Here is a 23,104-nt window from a genome sequence, read left to right on the forward strand (position 1 = left end):
CCTGGGTAAGGTGCTCTGTTAGAGAGATGGTGCAGACTCGATGGTCCGAATGGTCCCTTCTGCACTGGAGGGATTCTATGATTCAATGAACACAGGAATGGTCAGAATTATTTCACATGTCCCAAATTTTAAATAACCATTACAATTAAAACTCTCTCATACTCATATGTGTGAGTTTGAATCTGGATTAAAATTCCCACAAGTTTAGCAAAGTTTCCTGGAATCATGTCTCTGGCCAGTAAATGTGGCTCCAGGTTCACAACTTTTATGAAAAAAAGCTTTATTAATTACACGTCCTTTATTTAAATGTTTGATTTAAATCACAGACAGAAAACCTGAAAGCTTGAAGCATTCAACAAATATCATCCACACACAAACAGAGAAACATAGCATGTGCTTTACAACAATAAACAAAATTAATTCCTTAAGCGTTCTTGTGGTTCTGTTTCTAAACTTCCAGAAATGCCTTTAATTAAAGACTCAAGATAAGGTTAATTCCCCAGAAAGATAAACCTTAACAAATGTAGCCCAAAACAATAATAAAACACATCTACAAACATCCACATAAAACAAATGAAACACACAGGTTCTCACAGCTCGTAAATTTCAAACAATGAATCCTCAGCATTCTCTCTCGCAGCTATAGCTTCTTAAAGCGACAGAGCACCACAAACGTTTCGCAATATACATTAATGATTTGGAAGATGGAACTGAAGGCATTGTTGCTAAGTTTGCAGATGATACAAAGATATGTAGAGGGGCAGGTAGTATTGAGGAAGCAGAGGGGCTGCAGAAGGACTTTGATGGGCTAGGAGAGTGGGCAAAGAAGTGGCAGATGGAATACAATGTGGAAAAGTGTGAGATTATGTACTTGGGGAGGAGGAATGGAGACATCGACTATTTCCTAAATGGGGAAATGTTTCAGAAATCAGAAGCACAAAGGGACTTGGGAGTCATTGTTCAAGATTCTCTTGAAGTTAACGTGCAGGTTTAGTTGGCAGTTCGAAAGGCAGATGCAATGTTAGCATTCATGTCAAGAGGGCTAGAATACAAGAGCAGCGATGTACTTCTGAGACTGTATAAGGCTCTGGTCAGACCCCATTTGGAGTATTGTGAGCAGTTTTGAGCCCCACATCTAAGGAACGATATGCTGGTCTTGGAAAGGGTCTGGAGGAGCTTCACAAGAATGATCTCTGGAATGAAGAGCTTGTCGTATGAAGAATGGTTGAGGACTCTGGGTCTGCACTCATTGGAGTTTAGAAGGATGAAGGGAGATCTTATTGAAACTTAGTGGGAAAAAACTAGAGGGCACAACCTCAGGCTAAAGGGATGATCCTTTAAAACAGAGATGAGGAGGAATTTCTTCAGCCAGAGAGTGGTGAATCTGTGGAACTCTTTGCCACAGAAGGCTGTGAAGGTCAGTTCATTGAGTGTCTGTAAGACAGAGATAGATAGGTTCTTGATTAATAAGGGGATCAGGGGTTATGTGGAAAAGGCAGGAGAATTTGGATGAGAAAAATATCAGCCATGATTGAATAGCGGAGAAGACTCGATGGGCCGAGTGGCCTAATTCTGCTCCTGTGTCTTATGGTCTAAGCTCACAACTCCTTGATTAAAATAAGACACAAGATCCTTCATTCCCCTTCATTATAACTTAAACTTTTTTTAGCCAACTTCCAAGGCCTGATTTTATCGGAAACATCAAGTCTTTGTTGATTTAAAATCCCAAACATGTTGCCAGCTGCAAAATCTTTGTTTTAGCTAATTTTAGCTCATTCTGAGTAAATATTCTCACCAGGTCCTCTGTTGGGGCCCTGCTAAGCAGCTTTAATGGTTCATGATTGCAGAAACTGAGCAGTCACAGGAATGTCGTTAAGATAGTCCAGTCCCATAATGCCTCACATTCAATCTGCAGTCCTTCAATTATAACAGAATATGTGGCTGTATGTAGCTGCCTCGGCCATGGTCAACCCCAACACTGCCTTCCTGAACTGCTACAATGCCTGAGGTGTAAGTACACCCACAGTGCTGTTAGGGAGGGATTTCCAGCTACACATTCCACACTTTCACTAGACTGTAGGTGGATATCAGATTGAGGTATTCCATTCAACCACACCCAAGGTGAGTTATTCCAATTCTGTTATTGTCCAGGACAATATATTCACAATATCATTAAAACAGAAATTAAACATTCCCATTTGATTTCAGGTATTAACATATTCTGTTAGTTTGTTCTTTATTGTCGATGTCAGGCTGGGGTTGTTTCCCTTGGAGCAAAGGAGGTTGAGGGGAGATTTGATAGAGGTGGACAAGATTCTGACAGGTTTAGATAAGGTGGACAAAGAAAAGCTGTTCCCATTAGCTGATGGGACAAGGATGAGGGGGACACAGATTTAAGGTTTTGGATCAGAGATGCGTGGGGGTGGGATGTGACGAAGAATATTTTGATGCAGCGAATGGTAATGAGCTGGAACTTGCTGCCTACGAGGGTGGAGGAAGTGGAGACAATAAACAATTACAAAGGAAATTGGATGGGCATTTGAGGGGATTTCAAACAAAAATAGTGACTCTTAACTTCCTCACACCCTGTCACTCTGTGATCCTTGTGAAATTTGGTAACACGACTCAAAGAGCATCAGCCCACTGGAGGCAAAGTCATGAGACCGGCCAGTCCAGCAGAAAGAAACCCTCCGACCCTCCCCATTGACCAACTGTGAGAATGAACAAAATGCAGTCCTGGATGTAATTGAGAGCAGAAACAATAACAGAAACAACCCCTGGAATCACTCGTGAACTTGTTGGTGTCTCAGCAGGGCGGATGAAAGACTGAATCTCTTCTCACACACAGAGCAGCTGAACGGTCTCTCCCCAGTGTGAACTCGCTGGTGTATCTGGAGGTGGGAGGACCGAGTGAATCCCTTCGCACATTGAGAGCAGGTGAACGGCTTCTCCCCAGTGTGAACTCGCTGGTGTGTCAGCAGGCTGGATGACTGAGTGAATCCCTTCCCACACTGAGAGCAGGTGAATGGCCTCTCCCCAGTGTGAACTCGCTGGTGTATCTGCAGCTGGGATGACTGAGTAAATCCCTCCCCACATTGAGAGCAGGTGAATGGCCTCTCCCCAGTGTGAACTCGCTGGTGTGTCTGCAGGTGGGATGACCGACTGAATCCCTCCCCACATTGAGAGCAGGTGAATGGCCTCTCCCCAGTGTGAACCCGCTGGTGTGTCTGCAGGTGGGATGACTGAGTGAATCCATTCCCACACTGAGAGCAGGTGAATGGCCTCTCCCCAGTGTGAACTCGGTGGTGTATCCGCAGGTGGGATGACTGAGTGAATCCCTTCCCACACTGAGAGCAGGTGAATGGCCTCTCTCCAGTGTGAACTCGCTGGTGTGCCCGCAGGTTGAATGACTGAGTGAAACCCTTCCCACACTGAGGGCAGGTGAATGGCCTTTCCCCAGTGTGAACTCGCCGGTGTGACTGCAGGCTGGATGAACAAGTGAATCCCTTCCCACACTGAGGGCAGGTGAACGGCCTCTCCCCAGTGTGAACTCGCTGGTGTGTCCGCAGGCTGGATAAATGACTGAATCCCTCCCCGCACTGAGAACACGTGAACGGTCTCTCCCCAGTGTGAACTCGCTGGTGTGACTGCAGGCTGAATGACTGAGTGAATCCCTCCCCACACTGAGAGCAGGTGAATGGTCTCTCCCCAGTGTGGTTGCGCCGATGAGCTTCCAGCTCTGATGGGGCTCTGTATCTCTTCCCACAGTCCCCACATTTCCACGGTTTCTCCATGGTGCAGGTGTCCTTACCTCTCTCTTGGGTGGACAATCAGTTGAAGTCTCGTCCACACTCACAACACGGGTACAGTCTCTCCCTGCTGTGAATGGTGTGATATTTATTCAGGCTGTGTAACTGGTTAAAGCTCTTTAGTTAGTGCACTGGAACACTCTCACTCGAGTGTGGCAGTGTGTTGCTGCTTTTCCAGTCACACTGACATTTCAAATCTTTTCAAATCAACAGACTGGACAATCATTTCTCCTTCCAGATTCAAAGTCCGATGATATTCAGCTCCCAAGGAATATGACTCTGTCAGATCTAGACGTGACGTTTGAGATTTCGGCCTGTGATTCCTCTTTCAATATCCTGTAAAACAGGTTGACAAAAGTCATCAGTGTCAGTACAGGATAGAAATTCAGAACAGACAATTCTAGTTTCTATGGAACATTCTTTCCTATTTCAGTCCCAAAAAGCTGTAAATTTCCATCCCACACACTCTCCCTCCATTCTCACTCTGCTGTATCTAATATTCACCCTCCCAATTCTCCTGAAGGTGCTGATTGAGGCTGATTGACAGATCCATGCTCACTGCTTCCTGTCCTGGACACAGAGACCATAACAAATAGGAGCTGCAGTCGGCCATTTGGCCCATCGATTCTTTTAAACTATTCAATGAGATAATTCGTTCATCTACCTCAGCATCATTCTCCCCACACTAAACCCATATCCCTTGATATATTCAATATCTAGAAACCAATCAATCTCTCTCTTGCAAGTAGTTGATGACTGAGGCTTCACTGTCCTCAGGGATTGAGAATTCCAAAGCTTTCCCACATCCTTGAGTGAAGAAATCCCCCCACGTCTTAGCTTTTGCTCCATCTTCTTGTCTGTTCCCCATAACCCTTGACACCCTTGTCAGTCAAAGATCTGTCTAACTGGAATATATTCAATGATCCTCAGCCTCCACTGGTCCCTGTGGAAGAGAAATCCAAAAGACTAACAACCCTCTGAGGGAAGAGATGTCTGGAAATATATAACGTAGCTACAGTTCCATATTACAAGATATTCAGATCCCAAGGAATATGGCTCTGTCTAGACGTGACGGTTGAGATTTTTGCCTTTGATTCCTCATTCAATATCCTATGAAATGAGTTTGCAAAAGTCATCACAGTCATAGAATCATAGAAACCCTACAGTGCAGAAGGAGGCCATTCGGCCCATCGAGTCTGCACCGACCACAATCCCACCCAGGCCTTACCCGCTAATCCCTTTTTTTTTTTACCCGCTAATTTACCCGCTAATCCCTCTAACCTACGCATCCCAGGACTCTAAGGGACAATTTTTAACCTGGCCAATCAACCTAACCCGCACATCTTTGGACTGTGGGAGGAAACCGGAGCACCCGGAGGAAACCCACGCAGACACGAGGAGAATGTGCAAACTCCACACAGACAGTGACCTGAGCCGGGAATCGAACCCAGGACCCTGGAGCTGTGAAGCAGCAGTGCTAACCACTGTGCTACCGTGCCGCCCCTGTCAGTATAGGATAGAAATTCAGAGCAGCCAATTCTAGTTTCTATGGAACATTCTTTCCTATTTCATTCCCAAAAAGTTGTAAATCTCCATCCATATCTATGGATTCTATTTAAAAACGAAAGTGGATGGGCATTTGAAGGAAATAAACTTTCAGGAGAATGGGGATATAGAGGGGGATTGGGACTGGAATGTTATACAGAGAGTCAGAATGGACTCGAGTTACCGAATGGATTCCTTCTGTGCTGTAATGACTTTATGACTGGAAATGTATAACATCGCTATAGCATTATATTACAATGCAAGAACTAATAATAAAAGTATTTTATTACAGAAACATAAATAATATATCTAATCTGGGTACCATATAATAACACTAGACAGATCTCTGTCCTATATTAACATACTGTCCCCTTAAATGTCAGCCATCTCCTGGGGAAAGCTGCCCTTTAATGTGAACATGAGGAAAAAGACCATCCTTTTCGACAGACAAATAAATGTGTCAAGCTGAGGGAGCAAAGGATGTTCACCAGGCTGATTCAGGGAATCGCGGGACTGATGTATGAGGAGAGATTGACCAGGTTAGAATTGTTTTCGTTGGAGTTCAGATGAATGAGGGGGGAATCTCAAAGAGACTTATAAAATTCTAACAGGTCGAGACAGGATAGATGCAGGGAGGATGTTCCCGATGGAGTCCAGAACCAAGGGTCACAGTCTGAGGATTCAGGGCAGACCATTTAGGACGGAGGTGAGTAGACATTTCTTCACCCAAAGAGTAGTCACCCTGTGGAATTCATTACCACAGGAAGTAGTTGGTGCCAAAACATTGAATGTATTCAAGAGGCGGCTGGATAAAGCACTTGGGGTGAATGGGATCACAGGTTATGGGGAAAAAGCAGGATTAGGCTACTCAGTTGGATGATCAGCCATGATCATAATGAATGGCGGAGCAGGCTCGAAGGGCCAAATGGCCTCCTCCTGCTCCTATCATCTCTGTTTCTATATCAATGTCTTTAAGAGAGAGCGAGAGGGAGACCTGGGCCAACCTTTCCAGAGTCTGCAGCCTCCCTGGATTCACTTCCTTTCCCTTCAGTTGCTGCAAGTCCCCAATTTCCCCCAGAATGAGAAAAGAAATGGAAAGGGGGAGAAAAGAAAGTGTGTTACTCACAGATGTTGGCCTCTTTTAGGTCAAAACAAATAAACAAACTCAGATTAAGTCAGGACAAAGTAAAAGGGGCAGCTCCCCAAAAGGAGGGAGAACAGTCCGAACAGAAATCAAAGTACAAAGGAAACTTAAAAACATCAAATTAAAATGTGATTATTAGGGTCGATAACGCACCCCAACCCCTGCGGTGCCCAGCGGGCGCGGAAGGCGTCAACCGCGCCCGTGGACACCGCATGCTCCCTCTCCAGGGACACCTGGCCGCGAACGTAGCCGCGGTAGAGGGGAAGACAGTCAGGATGGACGGCCCCCTCGATCGCCCGCAGCCTGGACCGGTAAATGGCGCGTTTCGCCAGGCCCAGGAGCAGGTTCACGAGGAGGTCGCCATCCCGACCCCAACAAAAAGAAAGTGCAACCTAAGACACAAAACATAGACATGGTCCACGGACTTCACAAGGCCACAGAAGGGGCAAGCTTCATAGCCCGTGAACCAGTGAATCCTACGGTTGTGCGGAACTGCTGCATGCATCACCCTTCACCCCAGGTCCCCGATGTAATTGGGGCAATCCCTCCGTAGAGGGACCTCTACGGAAACAAGGCCCGCCAAGGTGTATCCGGGCGACAGGCAAGGAGGCGGTAGTGGAAGGTGTGCAGCAGCAGCCCACACAGGAAACGCCTCCGCGCGGTAGGAAAAGGCACGGAGGACATTTCCACGAGGCGGCTCAGGCTGTGGGGCACCTGACCCGAGGAGGAGGGTTGAAGTTTTGGGCCAATGTGGAATTCTGTCCGAACAGGGGAACGCTCGGGCGGGATCCCACCGCACGCCTGCGCCGCCTCGAGTTTGCGTGCAGTTTCGGGGCCGAGCACGACCGTCCTAAGGTCTAGGATGGCTTTGGCCGTGTGCCGGACGGTCGTCCCCACGCACTCAGCCAGCACGCGGGGGCCCATCCAGCCCGCTCCTCCGCCATCGAGCACGTCCCCGATTCTGGTCACCCCGGCGTCCACAGCCCTCCTCTCCGCCAGCCACCTGAAGTCATACGGCTGGAGGAGCGGATTCCTGAGCAGCGGCTCTCGCACGAGAGCTGCTACTCCTGACGGGGGAGAGCTGTGTCGCGAGGCGACCGTGTTCCAGACGGTGAGGTAAAAGATGGGCAACTCCTGCAGGGCGGTCGAAGCACGCCCCAGTTCGATATGCAGGAGCTGCACGTCATAATTGAGGCCGTGCCAGTGGCAGAAGAAATATGGCACACCATTGTGGAGGGGGCTCAACGTAAAGGTACCTTTAGCGGAAGGTCGCTATCTGAGTGCGGAGGCACACCAGACCTTGTCCGCCCTCCTCAAGCGGGAGATACAGAACCGCAGCAGGGACCCAGTGCAGTCGATTGCCCCAGAAGAACCGCAGGAGGGTTCTCTGGATATTGGCGACAAAGTAAGAAGTTTAACAACACCAGGATATTGGCGACAAAGCCAGGGGGAGGGGTCTAAGGGACCAGCCGGTACCACAGCATGGAGGCGAGCAGCTGGTTTATGACGAGAACCCGCGCCCGTGAATGGTCACAAACACTCACCTCTGAAACAATTTAACTGATTTTAATATTAAAATCTCCTGCTGGAGCCTGCAGCTGGAAAGATATCAGAAGCATTGGCATCAGAGAAAAATCTCCCAGTTGAGGAAATCCCCGGGGAGCGGGGGTGATGTCACTGTGCAATTGTAAGTATGTGATGAGATCACAGACAGGAACACAGAATACCTGGGTCTGTGCAAACCAGTGAACACCACACATTATGGAGGATGTGAGGCTCCTTGACAGGGTGCAGAGGAGATTTATCAAAATGGTTTCAGGGATGAGGAATTATAGTTACAATGTTAAGCTGGATAACTTGGGGTTGTTCTCCTTGGAGCAAAGTAGATTGATTGAGGTGTACAAGGGTACATGGAGGTGTCAAAGTTTACATGCTCTGTTTACACCTGTACAAGCCCTGACTATGGGTCATCCAGTCTCGAAACGTTGGTTCTATTCTCTCTCCACAGATGCTGTTAGATCTGCTGAGATTTTCCAGCATTTATTGTTTTTATTTTCCTTTCTTTTTCCTTCTCTACCACCGCTCTGCCTCATCAATAAGACATTGGGACTCAGGGTTGATGCAGTTTGATGGACAGGTTGTCTCCATTCTGAGCACTGGGGAACAAGCCCCTCCCACTGATTGACAACATTGCCCTCTACAAACATGGCGGCCGCACGTGCGCACTGCTGCATATTGCCCCCAATAAAGATGGCGAACGTTAACCCGGGACGAACACGAGGAGCTGCAGCCCTTCTCGGTACAAACTGGGTCCGAGAAGTTCTCTTCCGCGGTTTGCGGCTGACACAACATGCTTACGCAGCGTTTCCACCCACCTGGACGATCCATTGCTCTCTCCGTACCTCCAATCACCTCTAACAGATTTCCGAGCCCAGAACAAAAGCCGTTTCCCATCGCCATTACTCACACTGCGCATGCTCCAGTCAAAGCTGGCCCCGCCCCTCTTTCGCTCCCATTGGTTGGAGGACCGACCGCTCCAAGTCGGTCCTCCAGCACTGTCCCCTCTTCCCATTGGTCCGCGCTGCCGTCAATCAGCCGGGCATTGTGACGGTGATTTGCTGCTTGTCCAATAATAACAGGAAGAAGTTTAACAACACCAGGTTAAAGTCCAACAGGTTTATTTGGTAGCAAACGTCACACAAGCTTTCGGAGCCTCAAGCCCCTTCTTCAGGTGAGTGGGAATTCTGTTTACAAACAGGGCTTATAAAGACACAGACTCAATTTACAGAATAATGGTTGGAATGCGAATCCTTGCAGCTAATCAAGTCTTAAAGGTACAAACAATGTGAGTGGAGAGCTTCCACTCTAAACACGTTAAAGAAGCCATCCCCGACGGACAAGCCCTCCGTACACACAGGATCTGCTCGGATGAGGAGGATCGCAACAGACACCTCCAGATGCTGAAAGATGCCCTCATAAGAACAGGATATAGCGCTCAACTCATCGATCAACAGTTCCGACGCGCCACAGCGAAAAACCGCACCGACCTCCTCAGAAGACAAACATGGGACAAGGTGGACAGAGTACCCTTCATCGTCCAGTACTTCATCGGAGCGGAGAAGCTACGGCATCTCCTCTGGAGCCTTCAACATGTCATTGATGAAGACGAACATCTCGCCAAGGCCATCCCCACACCCCCACTTCTTGCCTTCAAACAACCGCACAACCTCAAACAGACCATTGTCCGCAGCAAACTACCCAGCCTTCAGGAGAACAGTGACCACGACACCACACAACCCTGCCACAGCAACCTCTGCAACACATGCCGGATCATCGACACAGATGCCATCATCTCACGTGAGAACACCATCCACCAGGTACACGGTACATACTCTTGCAACTCGGCCAAAGTTGTCTACCTGATACGCTGCAGGAAAGGATGTCCCGAGGCATGGTACATTGGGGAAACCATGCAGACGCTGTGACAACGGATGAATGAATACCACTCGACAATCACCAGGCAAGACTGTTCTCTTCCTGTTGGGGAGCACTTGAGCGGTCACGGGCATTCGGCCTCTGATATTCGGGTAAGCATTCTCCAAGGCGGCCTTCACGACACACGACGGCGCAGAGTCGCTGAGCAGAAACTGATAGCCAAGTTCTGCACACATGAGGACGGCCTCAACCGGGATATTGGGTTCATGTCACACTATCTGTAATCCCCACAACTTGCCTGGACTTGCAGAGTCTCACTGGCTGTCCTGTCTGGACAGTGGGGCGGCACGGTAGCACAGTGGTTAGCACTGCTGCTTTACAGCTCCAAGGACCTGGGTTCGATTCCCGGCTTGGGTCACTGTCTGTGTGGAGTTTGCACGTTGTCTGCGTGAGTTTCCTCTGGGTGCTCCGGTTTCCTCCCACAGTCCAAAGATGTGCGGGTGAGGTTGATTGGCCGTGCTAAAATTGCCCTTAGTGTCCTGAGATGCGTAGGTTAGAGGGATTAGTGGGTAAATCATAGAAACCCTATAGTGCAGAAGGAGGCCATTCGGCCCATCGAGTCTGCACCGACCACAATCCCACCCAGGCCCTATCCCCACATATTTTACCCGCTAATCCCTCTAATCTACGCATCTCAGGACTCTAAGGAGCAATTTTTTAACCTGGCCAATCAACCTAACCCGCACATCTTTGGACTGTGGGAGGAAACCGGAGCACCCGGAGGAAACCCACGCAGACACGAGGAGAATGTGCAAACTCCACACAGACAGTGACCCGAGCCGGGAATCGAACCCAGGACCCTGGAGCTGTGAAGCAGCAGTGCTAACCACTGTGCTACCGTGCCGCCCCGGATATGGGGGTAGGGCCTGGGTGGGATTGTGGTCAGTGCAGACTCGATGGGCTGAATGGCCTCTTTCTGTGCTGTAGGGTTTCTATGATTCTATGAATACACATCTCTTTAGCCTGTCTTGATGCTGTCTCCACTCACATTGTTTGTACCTTTAAGACTTGATTAGCTGTAAGTATTTGCATTCCAACCATTATTCTGTTAATTGAGTTTGTGTCTTTATATGCCCTGTTTGTGAACAGAATTCCCACTCACCTGAAGAAGGAGCTTAAGGCTCCGAAAGCTTGTGGCTTTTGCTACCAAATAAACCTGTTGGACTTTAACCTGGTGTTGTTAAACTTCTTACTGTGTTTACCCCAGTCCAACGCCGGCATCTCCACATTAGTAATAACAGTGACAGAGTCTCAGTGTAACAATGACACACACAGGCTCCAATTCATTCAGAGTGGAGATGGGGCACAGAGACAACACAGCAAAGCACTGACTTACTCTGAGTGTAACAAATACAATGTTTGTTAAAATATTTAGAGTCACATTGCAGTATGTTAGTGAACACAGCATTGGATCCAATGTAATGGTAATACAGTCAGTATCTCGTGCACCAGAACCAAAGTTTAGGTTTCATTTGATAGTGTGAGTCAGTCATGGTCCATTGATATAATGTATTTAAATTCCGATGTGTGTTACTCTGCCACTGTCATTATCGGACAATAACCTGTCTGTCATTCCAATTCTGCTGTATATTACAACTGCAGTTTCAGTGTCTCTGAGGTCATTTTAACTGCAGGTAATCTGACATTAAGGGAGACAAGAGGCCCAACAAACATTTGATTATAATAGGACGACAAAGTGCAAGGGAACAATGATATTTTAAGGTGTCTGTGTTATAGTGAGTGTCACTGGGAGGTGAGTGATAAAATACAAGTGGAAATACTGCTGTTTGTAATATTTATTAATGATCTGGATGAGGGTATAGTTGGGTGGATTAGCAAATTTGCTGATGACACCAAAGTCGGTGGTGTGGTAGACAGTGAGGAAGGGTGTCGTAGTTTGCAGGAAGACTTAGACAGGTTGCAAAGTTGGGCCGAGAGGTGGCGGATGGAGTTTAATGCGGAGAAGTGTGAGGTAATTCACTTTGGTAGGAATAACAGATGTGTTGAGTATAGGGCTAACGGGAGGACTTTGAATAGTGTGGAGGAGCAGAGGGATCTAGGTGTATGTGTGCATAGATCCCTGAAAGTTGGGAATCAAGTAGATAAGGTTGTTAAGAAGGCATATGGTGTCTTGGCGTTTATTGGTAGGGGGATTGAATTTAGGAGTCGTAGCGTTATGTTGCAACTGTACACAACTCTGGTGCGGCCGCACTTGGAGTACTGTGTGCAGTTCTGGTCCCCACATTACAGGAAGGATGTGGAGGCTTTGGAGAGGGTGCAGAGGAGGTTTACCAGGATGTTGCCTGGTATGGAGGGGAGATCCTATGAGGAGAGGCTGAGGGATTTGGGATTGTTTTCGCTGGAAAGGCGGCGGCTAAGAGGGGATCTTATTGAAACATATAAGATGATTAGAGGTTTAGATAGGGTGGATAGTGATAGCCTTTTTCCTCTGATGGAGAAATCCAGCACGAGGGGGCATGGCTTTAAATTGAGGGGGGGTAGTTATAGAACCGATGTCAGGGGTAGGTTCTTTACCCAGAGGGTGGTGAGGGATTGGAATGCCCTGCCAGCATCAGTAGTAAATGCGCCTAGTTTGGGGGCGTTTAAGAGATCCGTAGATAGGTTCATGGACGAAAAGAAATTGGTTTAGGTTGGAGGGTCACAGTTTTTTTTTTTAACTGGTCGGTGCAACATCGTGGGCCGAAGGGCCTGTTCTGCGCTGTAATGTTCTATGTTCTATGTTCTATGAAACATCATGACAGAGACACATGTGACTGACTCGGCCTGACTGAGAGCTGTTATACCCGAGGTGAGAATAATGAGGACATGGGGAACTCCAGGGATTTCTGATATCTGAGGTGTATCTGTTAGAGGAACTGAAAATAATCAGTTCCTCCTCATGGTTATCTCCAGTTCTCAAGTTACACAGACACACAGGAAAGAGATCTGACAGCTCATCAAACCCAATATTTTAATCTTCTGTTTGAGACACATTATAATCGAAAAGATCAAATATTAAAACCTGAGGAGAGATACATTCAGAATGTCACAAAGATGAGTGAACTGTCTAATTAATCCCATTCACCATAACTTTGCCAATTTATCCTCTGCAAGTATTTATCCAATTCCCTTTGAAAGCTACTATTAAACTTGCTTCTAGCACCTGTCAGTTTGTGCATTCCAGATCATATCAAGTTATTGTGTAAAACATTCTCCTTAACACCCCTTCCAATTCTGTTGTCAATTAAATTAAATCTCTGTGTCCTCTGCTTACAGACCCTCCTGCACCGGGGAAATCGATTCTCTCCATCGACAAACCCTCCTGCTGCCGGGAGATAATTTCTCTCCATTGACACTATCATAAATCATTTGTCATTTTAAACACCTCTATTAAATCTCCCCCAGCACATTCCCTAATCTAAGGTGGATAACCCATGTTTTTCCTGCCCTGAAGAATTACATGGACTCAAAATGTTAACTCTCTGAACAGATGCCGCCGGACCTGCCGGGTTTTTCTGCTTTTCTCCCTGTTTTTCCCTCTGTAATCAATCAGAAACTCTCCCTGATTTTGAACATCTTGATCAAATAGGAACACACAAAGCCTGAGAAAGATACAGAGGAAAGGAGAGACAGAAAGACTGAGAGAAAAACTGAGAGAGATTTTAAAAAGCAGAAAGATGAGACGGTCAAAGATAAAAGCTGAGAAACAGAGGAAACAAGCAATACAGAGAGAATGATATAGAGTTTAAGGGAGCAGGCTATCAGTTCCCAGCTATGGGGAGCAGAGTCGGCATCTCCACATCAGAGCAGAGGGAACTCAGTGGGCGGCACGATAGCACAGTGGTTAGCACTGCTTCTTCACAGCTCCAGGGACCTGGGCTCGATTCCCGGCTCGGGTCACTGTCTGTGTGGAGTTTGCACATTCTCCTCGTGTCTGCGTGCGTTTCCTCCGGGTGCTCCGGTTTCCTCCCACAGTCCAAAGATGTGTGGGTTAGGCTGATTGGCCATGCTAAAATTGCCGCTTAGTGTTCTGAGATGTGTAGGTTAGAGGGATTAGCGGGTAAATATATGTAGGGATATGGGGGTAGGGCCTGGGTGGGATTGTGGTCGATGCAGACTCGATGGGCCGAATGGCCTCCTCCTGCACTGTAGGGTTTCTATGATTCTATGATTCAGAAACTGATCCACAGACACAGCTGGTTTTATCTGCAAATGGAAACTCTGAACAGAAATAACTGACTCATTTGTAAATGTCACCACAATGTGATCTGTGTGACTCTGCCCTGACTCTGTGGACAGATACAGGCCGCATTGACAGATGTTCTCACCAGATTGTGGTTCCTGGATTTATTTTCTGCTCAGAAGTGAGATGTGAGGTTTGGAACCGGCAGCAGAGAAACAGGAAGTTGTGTTACCTGAGAATGAAACAGCCGGCGTCAGTTTGATGTTATCACCGTGAACAGTCTTCCTGTCTGTGAGGGTGAACTCACTCTGACAGCATCAAGAACAACCACACAGATTGCTGCCAGTCTCAGCATTACAGTCACCTCCATTCCCATTTTAAACAATAAAGGAGATTATTTGGACTTTTAACACATTCACTGAATTGGGAGATGGACTGAGGGTCATCAGTGGGAGAAATGAGGAGGAATTAGAGAACAAATGAGTTTTCCCAAAGAGGGTTATTAGAAAAGAGGAGATTTAAAGTGAGTCAAGGCCTGTCAGAGGAAGTGGGAGAGAGAAACAGAGAGGATTGAATCTCCATCAATTAGATGTTTTCTCAGACAGTGAAGAGAGATGAAGTGTGTTTGTGCTTTTTCAGAGAGAGGTAATGAGAGAGAGAAAACAATGAATAAGTTTAAGCAGATCTGAAATAGGAAGGTTAAACGAGTGAGTGTTTGAAAGAACGATAGAGAGACATTAAGTGACGAAGACAGTTTCTGAGAGGAGAGAGATTAAGTGAATGTGAGAGAGGAGTGAGGTTAGAGTGTAAGAGAGGTGGAAGGTAAGTGTGAGTGAATGCCTGGAGAGAGAGAGAAACGTTCAGTGAGTGTGAGAGAGATGAGAGATGTTGAGCGATTGAGTTTCTGAGAGAGAGGAGATGTTAAGTGAGTGAATGTCCGAAAGAGAGGAGAGCAGGTTCACACCAGGGGTCACTGAGAATGATCAAAATAAGGAGATCACCCAGAAAACTACCAACAGGAAACTTCAGCTGAACACATCACTCATTCTTAAATGGTCAGTCGGGGCTCCGATGCTGCTCAGCTTCTCTCTGTTCTGTTTATAATGGTTAAAGGCTGATAGGAGTGAGGTTTATTTAAAAGGATAGTGTATGGGAAGCACACATCAACAAAACTGAGAATTCTTGGACACACACTGCAGCTCCTTCTCTATCTGGGAATCAAATTGTTGTCTCATTGTCCCAGCAGTTAACAGGCTCCTTTGAACGTCTCCAGCTGCTACTTTAATGCAGACTTCAACCAATTTATTTGAAGCCAGTTTCTGTTCAATAAACCAGGACTGACACACACACACATTAAAATGTTTTAGACTTTTTTGCATTTTTAGTCTGGAAACCTAAACCTGCCGTTTCACTCTCAGTCAGGAATAGATCCCAGTTTTACACCAATCTTTGACAGCACGTTTCCAGCATTCACCATTGTTCTTCCTAACTCTAAACACAGTTGTAAAAGAGCTTCTGTTCCGTGTCTCGGAGCTCGGAACCATGGAAAAGAACGACTGGGACACATTTCTTACACACCTCAGGATTCACCCACACGGGGACTTTGCTGTCAGTGAAAAGTGACGAAAAAGACCAAAGTGCTGTTTGTCCCTCTCAGCGTGACCCTGAAGGACTGGGTCAATAATGAAGTTCTGTTCCTCCTGTATGATCCTCCCTCAGATTGCCCTTTCTGAGCTCCAGCCTGGTGACGTTAAACACTCAAATGAAAAAGACAAAAATCTACAACAATGATTCAATCAAATGTCTATTTCACATTTATTCAGAATATCAAACCTCAACAGAAGAAAAAAGTCAGAATGAAGATGATTCAGTCCTGGATATGATTAACAGCATCGATAAGTGTAGAATCCAAACCTTGCAGTCGTTTGTGAACTCGCCGGTGTGTTAGCAGGTGGGATGACTGAACAAATCCCTTTCCACAGACATTACAGGTGAACGGCCTCTCCCCAGTGTGAACTCGCTGGTGTTTCAGAAGATAAGAGAAATGAGAAAATCCCTTCCCACAGACAGAGCAGGTAAATGGCCTCTCCCCACTGTGAACTCTCTGATGTGTCAGCAGGTTGGATGACTGACTGAATCCCTTCCCACACATGGAGCAGGTGAACGGCCTCTCCCCAGTGTGAACTCGCTGGTGATTCAATAGGTTGGATGAACGAGTGAATCCCTTCCCACATACGGAGCAAGTGAATGGCCTCTCCTCACTGTGAACCTGCTGCTGTGTCAGAAGGTTGTATGAACGGGTGAATCCCTTCCCACATTCAGAGCAGGTGAACGGTCGATCCCCTGTGTGGAGTTGCTGGTGTATCAGAAGGTTGGATGAATTAATGAATCCCTTCCCACAGTCTGAGCAGGTGAAGGGCCTCTCCCTAGTGTGAATTCTCTGGTGGTTCAATAGGGCAGATGGATGGCTGAATCCCTTCCCACACACACAGCAGGTGAATGGCCTCTCCCCAGTGTGAGTATATTGGTGCGTCAGCAGATCTTTTTTATTTTTAAAGCTCTTCTCACAGTGGGAACAATTAAAAAGTTTGTTATCAGAGTGAACAAGTTGATGTGTCTGCAAGTGGGATGACTGAATGAATCCTTTCCCACACACACAGCAGGTGAACGGTCTCTCCCCAGTGTGAATACGTTGGTGCGTCAGCAGATCTTTTTTGCATTTAAAACTCTTCCCACAGTCAGAACATGGAGACAGTCTCTCATCAGTGTGAACAAGTTGGTGTGTCACAATGTGGGATGAGCGAGTGAATCCCTTCCCACACACAGGGCAGGTGAACGGCCTCTCCCCAGTGTGAACCCGTTGGTGAGTCAGAAGGTTGTATGAATGGGTGAATCCCTTCCCACAAACAGAGCAGGTGAACGGTCTCTCCCCAGTGTGACTGCGCTGATGAACTTCCAGTTGTGATGGGAAACTGATCCCTTTCCCACAATCCACACATTTCCACTGTTTCTCCATGGTGCTGGTGCCCTTGTGTTTCTCCAGGTTGGATGATCAGTTCAAGCCTCATCCACACACACAACATACACGTAGTTTCACCCTGCTGTGAACTGTGATTTTTTTTCAGGCTGTGTAACTGGTTAAAGCTCTTTCCACAGTCGGTTCACTGGAACACTCTCACTCGGGTGTGTGTTTGTCCTGCTGCTTTTCTGGTCACACTGATGTTTAATTTCTTTGCCCACAGGCAGAACAGACAAATATTGCTCCTTCCATATTCAAAGACCGATCATATTCAGCTCCGAAGGAACTGAATGACTTTGTCAGATGTGATGTTCGGTTTGAGTTTTCTGTCTGCCATTCCTTCACTTTGAATATCCTGTAAAAACAGTTTAGAAAAGTCATCACTGTCAGAACAGGATAGAAACTCTGAACAATTCTAGTCTTTCTGGAACATTTTTTCCTTTCTTGTTCCCCCAAATCTGTAAATCCCCGTCCCACACACTCTCCCTCCTCCCTGCGCTGAAATCCAAACCCATCTCACCATTTCTTTCCTCCACTCCCAGTTTTCTCCCTCCCTCTCCTCTGTCTGGGTTCAGTTCTCCAGCTCCTGTCTGCAGACTGACAATAAAACCAATGGGTCTTATTGGGGGTGTTGGGGCCTCCAGCGGGTGTTTGTGAATCCTCCCCGCCCACCTCCCAGGGTTTCCTTCCTTCCCAGAGATCAGAGTCCTCATTGATTTGAGGCCAAAGTGTAACCTCTTATTTATTGTCCCCCTCCCCCATCCTCTGATGTGAACCATCCTCCAGTGGCTGAGCCAGGATGGGGCCGTTAACCTGGGCCTGTTCCCGGGAGGGAGGGAGGGAGGGAGAAGCCCCGCAGCTGCAAACCAGGGAGCTGACAATGATTCTGAAGGGTTTGCGGATCCACAAAGTGTTTCCAAATCCTCCCAGCCACCGCCTAACGCTGACTCCGCTTCTCCGGGACAAACAAGCGCCAAGGACAGCAATGACACTGCGCATGCTCCACATCACAATGCCCGGGCACTGATTGACGGCAGCTCCGGACCAATAGGAAGAGGGGGCCGGACTGGAGGACCGAGCGGGAGCGGCTGGTCCTCCAGCCAATCGGAGTGAATGAGAGGCGGGGCCTGTAGCATGCGCAGTGCGGGTAATGACGACGGATGGACGGTTTTAACTCGGTAGCGAGATCAATACGAGGTAGAGGGCGGCGTGCGAGGAATGATAAATGTGGCGGGTGGGTGGAGAGGCTTTGTAAACATGTTGTTCAACCCCAAACCCCGGAAATGAACTTCCCGGTTCCCCCCCTTTGTACCCAATGGAGCGGCAGCTTGTAGTGTTAGACCCGGGCTGACTGCCGCCATTGAGGCTGCATGTGGGAGGCCGGCAGGGATTGTGATCGGAGAGTGAAGCCCTGACGTCACAATGGAATGGGTGAGAGTGTGAGGTCACAATGGAATGGGTGGGAGTGTGAGGTCACAATGGAATGGGTGAGAGTGTGATGTCACAATGGAATGGGTGAGAGTGTGACGTCACAATGGAATGGGTGAGAGTGTGATGTCACAATGGAATGGGTGAGGGTTCCAGATGAGCTGACACTGGGCTGGAGTCGGGCGATGGCACTGACATGTGACCCGGTGGCGCAGTGGTTAGCGCAGCTGCCTAACAGCGCCAGGGACCCGGGTTCAATTCCAGCCTCGGGTCGCTGTCTGTGCAGAGTTTCTACATTCTCCCCGTGTCTGGGTGGGTTTCCTCCGGGTGTTCCGGTTTCCTTCCACAGTCCAAAGATGTGCAGGTTAGACAGATTGGCCATGATAAATTAACCCTTGGCATCAGGGGGATTAACAGGTAAATATGTGGATAGGGCCTGGATGGGATTGTTGTCGGTGCAGGCTCGATGGGCTGAATGGCCTCCTTCTACAATGTATTTTATGATTCATTACTGTTAATTAATTAATTACTTTGAATGAAGGTGGTCTTGATGATGATGTGGACGTGGTTGGAAGCTCATATTGGGATGAACTATTTCACCCTGGTTGTGAACAGCCTGTTTCAGCCTCAGACAGTAAGTAATCTCACAACACCAGGTTAAAATCCAACAGGTTAATTTGCTGGCATAAGCCACAGGATTTTGGAGCGCTGCTCTTCATCAGGTGAGTGGGAGTTCTATTCACAAACAGGGCACAGAGACACAAACTCAATTTACAAAATAATGGTTGGAATGTGAGTCTTTACAGGTAATCAAGTCTTAAAGGTACAGACAATGTGAGTGGAGAGAGGGTGAAGCACAGGTTAAAGAGATGTGTATTGTCTCCAGCCAGGACAGTTAGTGAGATTTTGCAAGCCCAGGCAATTTGTGGGGGTTACAGACAGTGTGAGTTACAGATAGTGTGACATGAACCCAAGATCCCGGTTGAGGCCGTCCTCATGTGTGATTGACAGATCCATGCTCACTGCTTCTTGCCCTGGATGCAGAGAGCTGAAAATTTCCATGCAGGCTGCCAGACAAATAAATGTCTACATTACTGGAGTAAAAATGTGTGGAATATACAGACCGAATTCACTTCATTCCCTTCAGTTGCTGCAAGTCCCCAATTTCCCCAGAATGAGAAAAGAAATGGAAAGGGGGAAACATTGATTTCCTCCCAGATGTTGTCCAGAAGAGGAAGTTTCAATCTGAAGCTCATTGGACAACTTCCGCATTGTGACGTCACAATGGAGCCTGCCTGAATCAGCGAATAGGAATCTCTCTTCCTACATCAAGAGCTGATGTTTCTTGTCTCGATGACCCTTTGTCAAAGCTCTGAAACATCAGTTCTTTTCTCTCCATCCAGATGCTGCCAGACCTGCTGAGAATGGGGAGAGAGTGTGTGGGATGGAGATTTACAGCTTTTGGGGAATGAGAGAGGAAAGAATGTTCCATAGAAATTGTCTGTTCTGAATTTCTATGCTGTACTGACACTGATGACTTTTGTAAACTCGTTTTACAGGATATTGAAAGAGGAATCACAGGCCGAAATCTCGAACGTCATGTCTAGACGTGACAGAGTCATATTCCTTGGGACCTCAATATCATCGGACTTTGAATCCAGAAGGAGAAATGATTGTCCAGTCTGTCGATTTGAAAAGATTTGAAATGTCAGTGTGAGTGAAAAAGCATCAACACACTGCCACACTTGAATGAGAGTGTTCCAATGCACTGACTAAAGAGCTTTAACCAGTTACACAGTCTGAATAAATATCACACCATTCACAGCGGGGAGAGACTGTAATCTTGTTCTGAGTGTGGGCGAAGTTTCAACTAATTGTCCAGTCAAGAGAGAGGTAAGGACACCTGCACCATGGATAAACCATGGAAATGTGGGGACTGTGGGAAGGGATACAGAGCCCCATCTAAGCTGGAAGCTCATCGACGTAGCCACACTGGGGAGAGACCATTCACCTGCTCTCAATGTGGGAAGGGATTCACTCGATTATCCCTCCTGCAGAGACACCAGCGAGTTCACACTGGAGAGAGGCCATTTTCCTGCTCTCAATGTGAGAAGGGATTCAGTCAGTTATCCGACCTGCAGAGACACCAACGAGTTCACACTGGGGAGAGGCCGTTCACCTGCTCTCAGTGTGGGAAGGGATTCACTCAATTATCCACCCTGCGGACACATGAACGAGTTCACACTGGGGAGAGGCCATTCACCTGCTCTCAGTGTGGGAAAGGATTCATTCTGTTATCCAGCCTGCGGATACACCAGCGAGTTCACACTGGGGAGAAACCATTCACCTGCTCTCAGTGTGGGAAGGGATTCATTCAGTTATCCAGCTTGCAGAAACACCAGCAAGTTCACACAGGAGAGAGGCCGTTCACCTGCCCTCAGTGTGGGAAGGGATTCATTCTGTTATCCCTCCTGCAGAGACACCAACGAGTTCACACTGGGGAGAGGCCATTCAACTGTTCTCAGTGTGGGAAGGGATTCACGAACTCATCCATCCTGCGGACACACGAACGAGTTCACACTGGGGAGAGACCGTTCACCTGCTCTCAGTGTGGGAAGAGATTCACTCAGTCAGCCGACCTGCAGAGACACCAGCTACGTCACACAAGGGAGAGGTCGTTCACCTGCTCTCAGTGTGGGAAGGGATTCATTCTGTTATCCAGCCTGCGAATACACCAGCGAGTTCACACTGGGGAGAAACCATTCATCTGCTCTCAGTGTGGGAAGGGATTCACTAACTCATCTGATCTGCGGACACACCAGCGAGTTCACACAGGGGAGAGGCCGTTCACCTGCTCTCAGTGTGGGAAGGGATTCACTCAGTCATCCCACCTGCAGAGACACCAGCGAGTTCACACTGGGGAGAGACCATTCAACTGTTCTCAGTGTGGGAAGGGATTCACTCAGTCATCCAACTTGCAGACACACCAGCGAGTTCACACTGGGGAGAGGCCATTCACCTGCTCTCAGTGTGGGAAGGGATTCAGAGTTTCATCCCACCTGCTGAGACACCAGCGAGTTCACGAGTGATTCCAGAGGTTGGATTCTGCTGTTATTGTTTCTGCTCTCAATTACATCCAGGACTGCATTTTGTTCATTCTCACAGTTGGTCAATGGGGAGGGTCAGAGGGTTTTTTTCTGCTGGACTGGCCGGTCTCATGACTTTGCCTCCAGTGGGCTGATGCTCTTTGAGTCTTGTTGCGAATACCTGGTTTTTAGATTTCACACGGATCACAGAGTGACAGGGTGTGAGGAGGTTATAGAGGTTTACAACATGGAAACAGGCCCTTCAGCCCAACTTGTCCATTCCGCTCAGTTTTTACCACTAAGCTAGTCCCAATTGCCCGTATTTTGCCCATATCCCTCTATACCCATCTTACCCGTGTAACTGTCTAAATGCTTTTGAAAAGACAGTATTGTACCCACCTCTACCACTGCCTCTGGCAACTCGTTCCAGACACTCACCACGACCTGAGTGAAAAACTGCCCCTCTGGACCTTTTTGTATCTCTCTCCTCTCACCTTAAACCTCAAACTAAGAACAAGAAATGTATCGATAAAATGATTAGAGAATAGAGCCAACGTTTTGAGTCTGGATGATGCTTCATGAGAGCTGTTATGAAGGGTCATCCAGGATTGAAACTTTGGCTCCATTCTTCACAGGTGCTGTCAGACCCGCTGAGATTTTCCAGCATTTTGTGTTTTTGTTTCAGATTCCAGTATCTGCAGTATTTTACTCTTCTGATGAAATGATTAGTTCTGATTGGAATCCCCATGACCCTCCTTCAAAACAGAGGGAGTGGTGGCAGAAGGAGAAAAATGGTCAGGATGATAAAGTCTGGGTTCTGATTCTCCGAGCCCATGTAGAATTAACAAAATGAGTGAACCAGTTTATAAAGAACAGAAGTTACCCATCCCTAACAAAAACTGATCAAATTAAAATAATTAGGTTGAGGAAGAGAACAAAAGAATTCATAGATAAAGTTTAAAATCAACTTTGTTTTGTTGTTAGAGAAGTTTTTAAAAATTATGTAAAGTGATGTAACTGTGTGCCAAGTTTCTTCTCTCACTCCCCACCCCTTTCGGTTCTGTAGAAAAGTTAACCCTTTCAGCAGACAGTTGATTTAGTCATGGAGTCATAGAGGTTTCCAGCTTGGAAACGGGCCCTTCAGCCCAACTTGTCCATGCCGCCCCTTTTTTAACCCCTGTGCTCATCCCAATTGTCCACGTTTGGCCCATATCCCTCGACACCCATCTTACCCATGTAACTGTCTAAACGCTTTTTAAAAGACAAAATTGTACCTGCCTCTACTACTACCTCTGGCACCTTTTTCCAGACACTCACCACCCTCTGTGTGAAACAAGTGCCCCACTGGACCCTTCTGTATCTCTCCCCTCTCACCTTAAACCTATGCCCTCTAGT

At 47.4% G+C, this 23,104-nt stretch overlaps 2 protein-coding genes across 2 annotated transcripts in view; one reads left to right on the forward strand and one right to left on the reverse strand.

Moving 5' to 3' along the window:
* Nucleotides 1-21,764, forward strand: part of LOC144487786 (uncharacterized) — a 38,004-nt gene extending 16,240 nt beyond the window's left edge. Inside the window, exon 2 of the mRNA XM_078205860.1 lies at nucleotides 21,362-21,764. Within this exon, the coding sequence (XP_078061986.1) occupies nucleotides 21,362-21,712 (351 nt within the window). The 3' untranslated portion in view covers nucleotides 21,713-21,764. The remainder of the gene's footprint in view (nucleotides 1-21,361) is intronic.
* On the reverse strand, nucleotides 292-17,676 carry LOC144487787 (uncharacterized). The gene is made up of 2 exons (XM_078205861.1): nucleotides 16,091-17,676; nucleotides 292-3,811 (listed from the first exon to the last, which is right to left on the reverse strand). The coding sequence occupies exons 1-2, from the start codon at nucleotides 17,190-17,192 to the stop codon at nucleotides 2,784-2,786; spliced, it is 2,130 nt and encodes a 709-aa protein (XP_078061987.1). The 5' UTR covers nucleotides 17,193-17,676; the 3' UTR covers nucleotides 292-2,783.
* Nucleotides 21,765-23,104: the final 1,340 nt, after the last annotated feature.

The sequence above is a fragment of the Mustelus asterias genome, unplaced genomic scaffold, assembly GCF_964213995.1.
Source record: "Mustelus asterias unplaced genomic scaffold, sMusAst1.hap1.1 HAP1_SCAFFOLD_1042, whole genome shotgun sequence".
In the NCBI taxonomy this organism is placed as follows: Eukaryota; Metazoa; Chordata; class Chondrichthyes; order Carcharhiniformes; family Triakidae; genus Mustelus; species Mustelus asterias.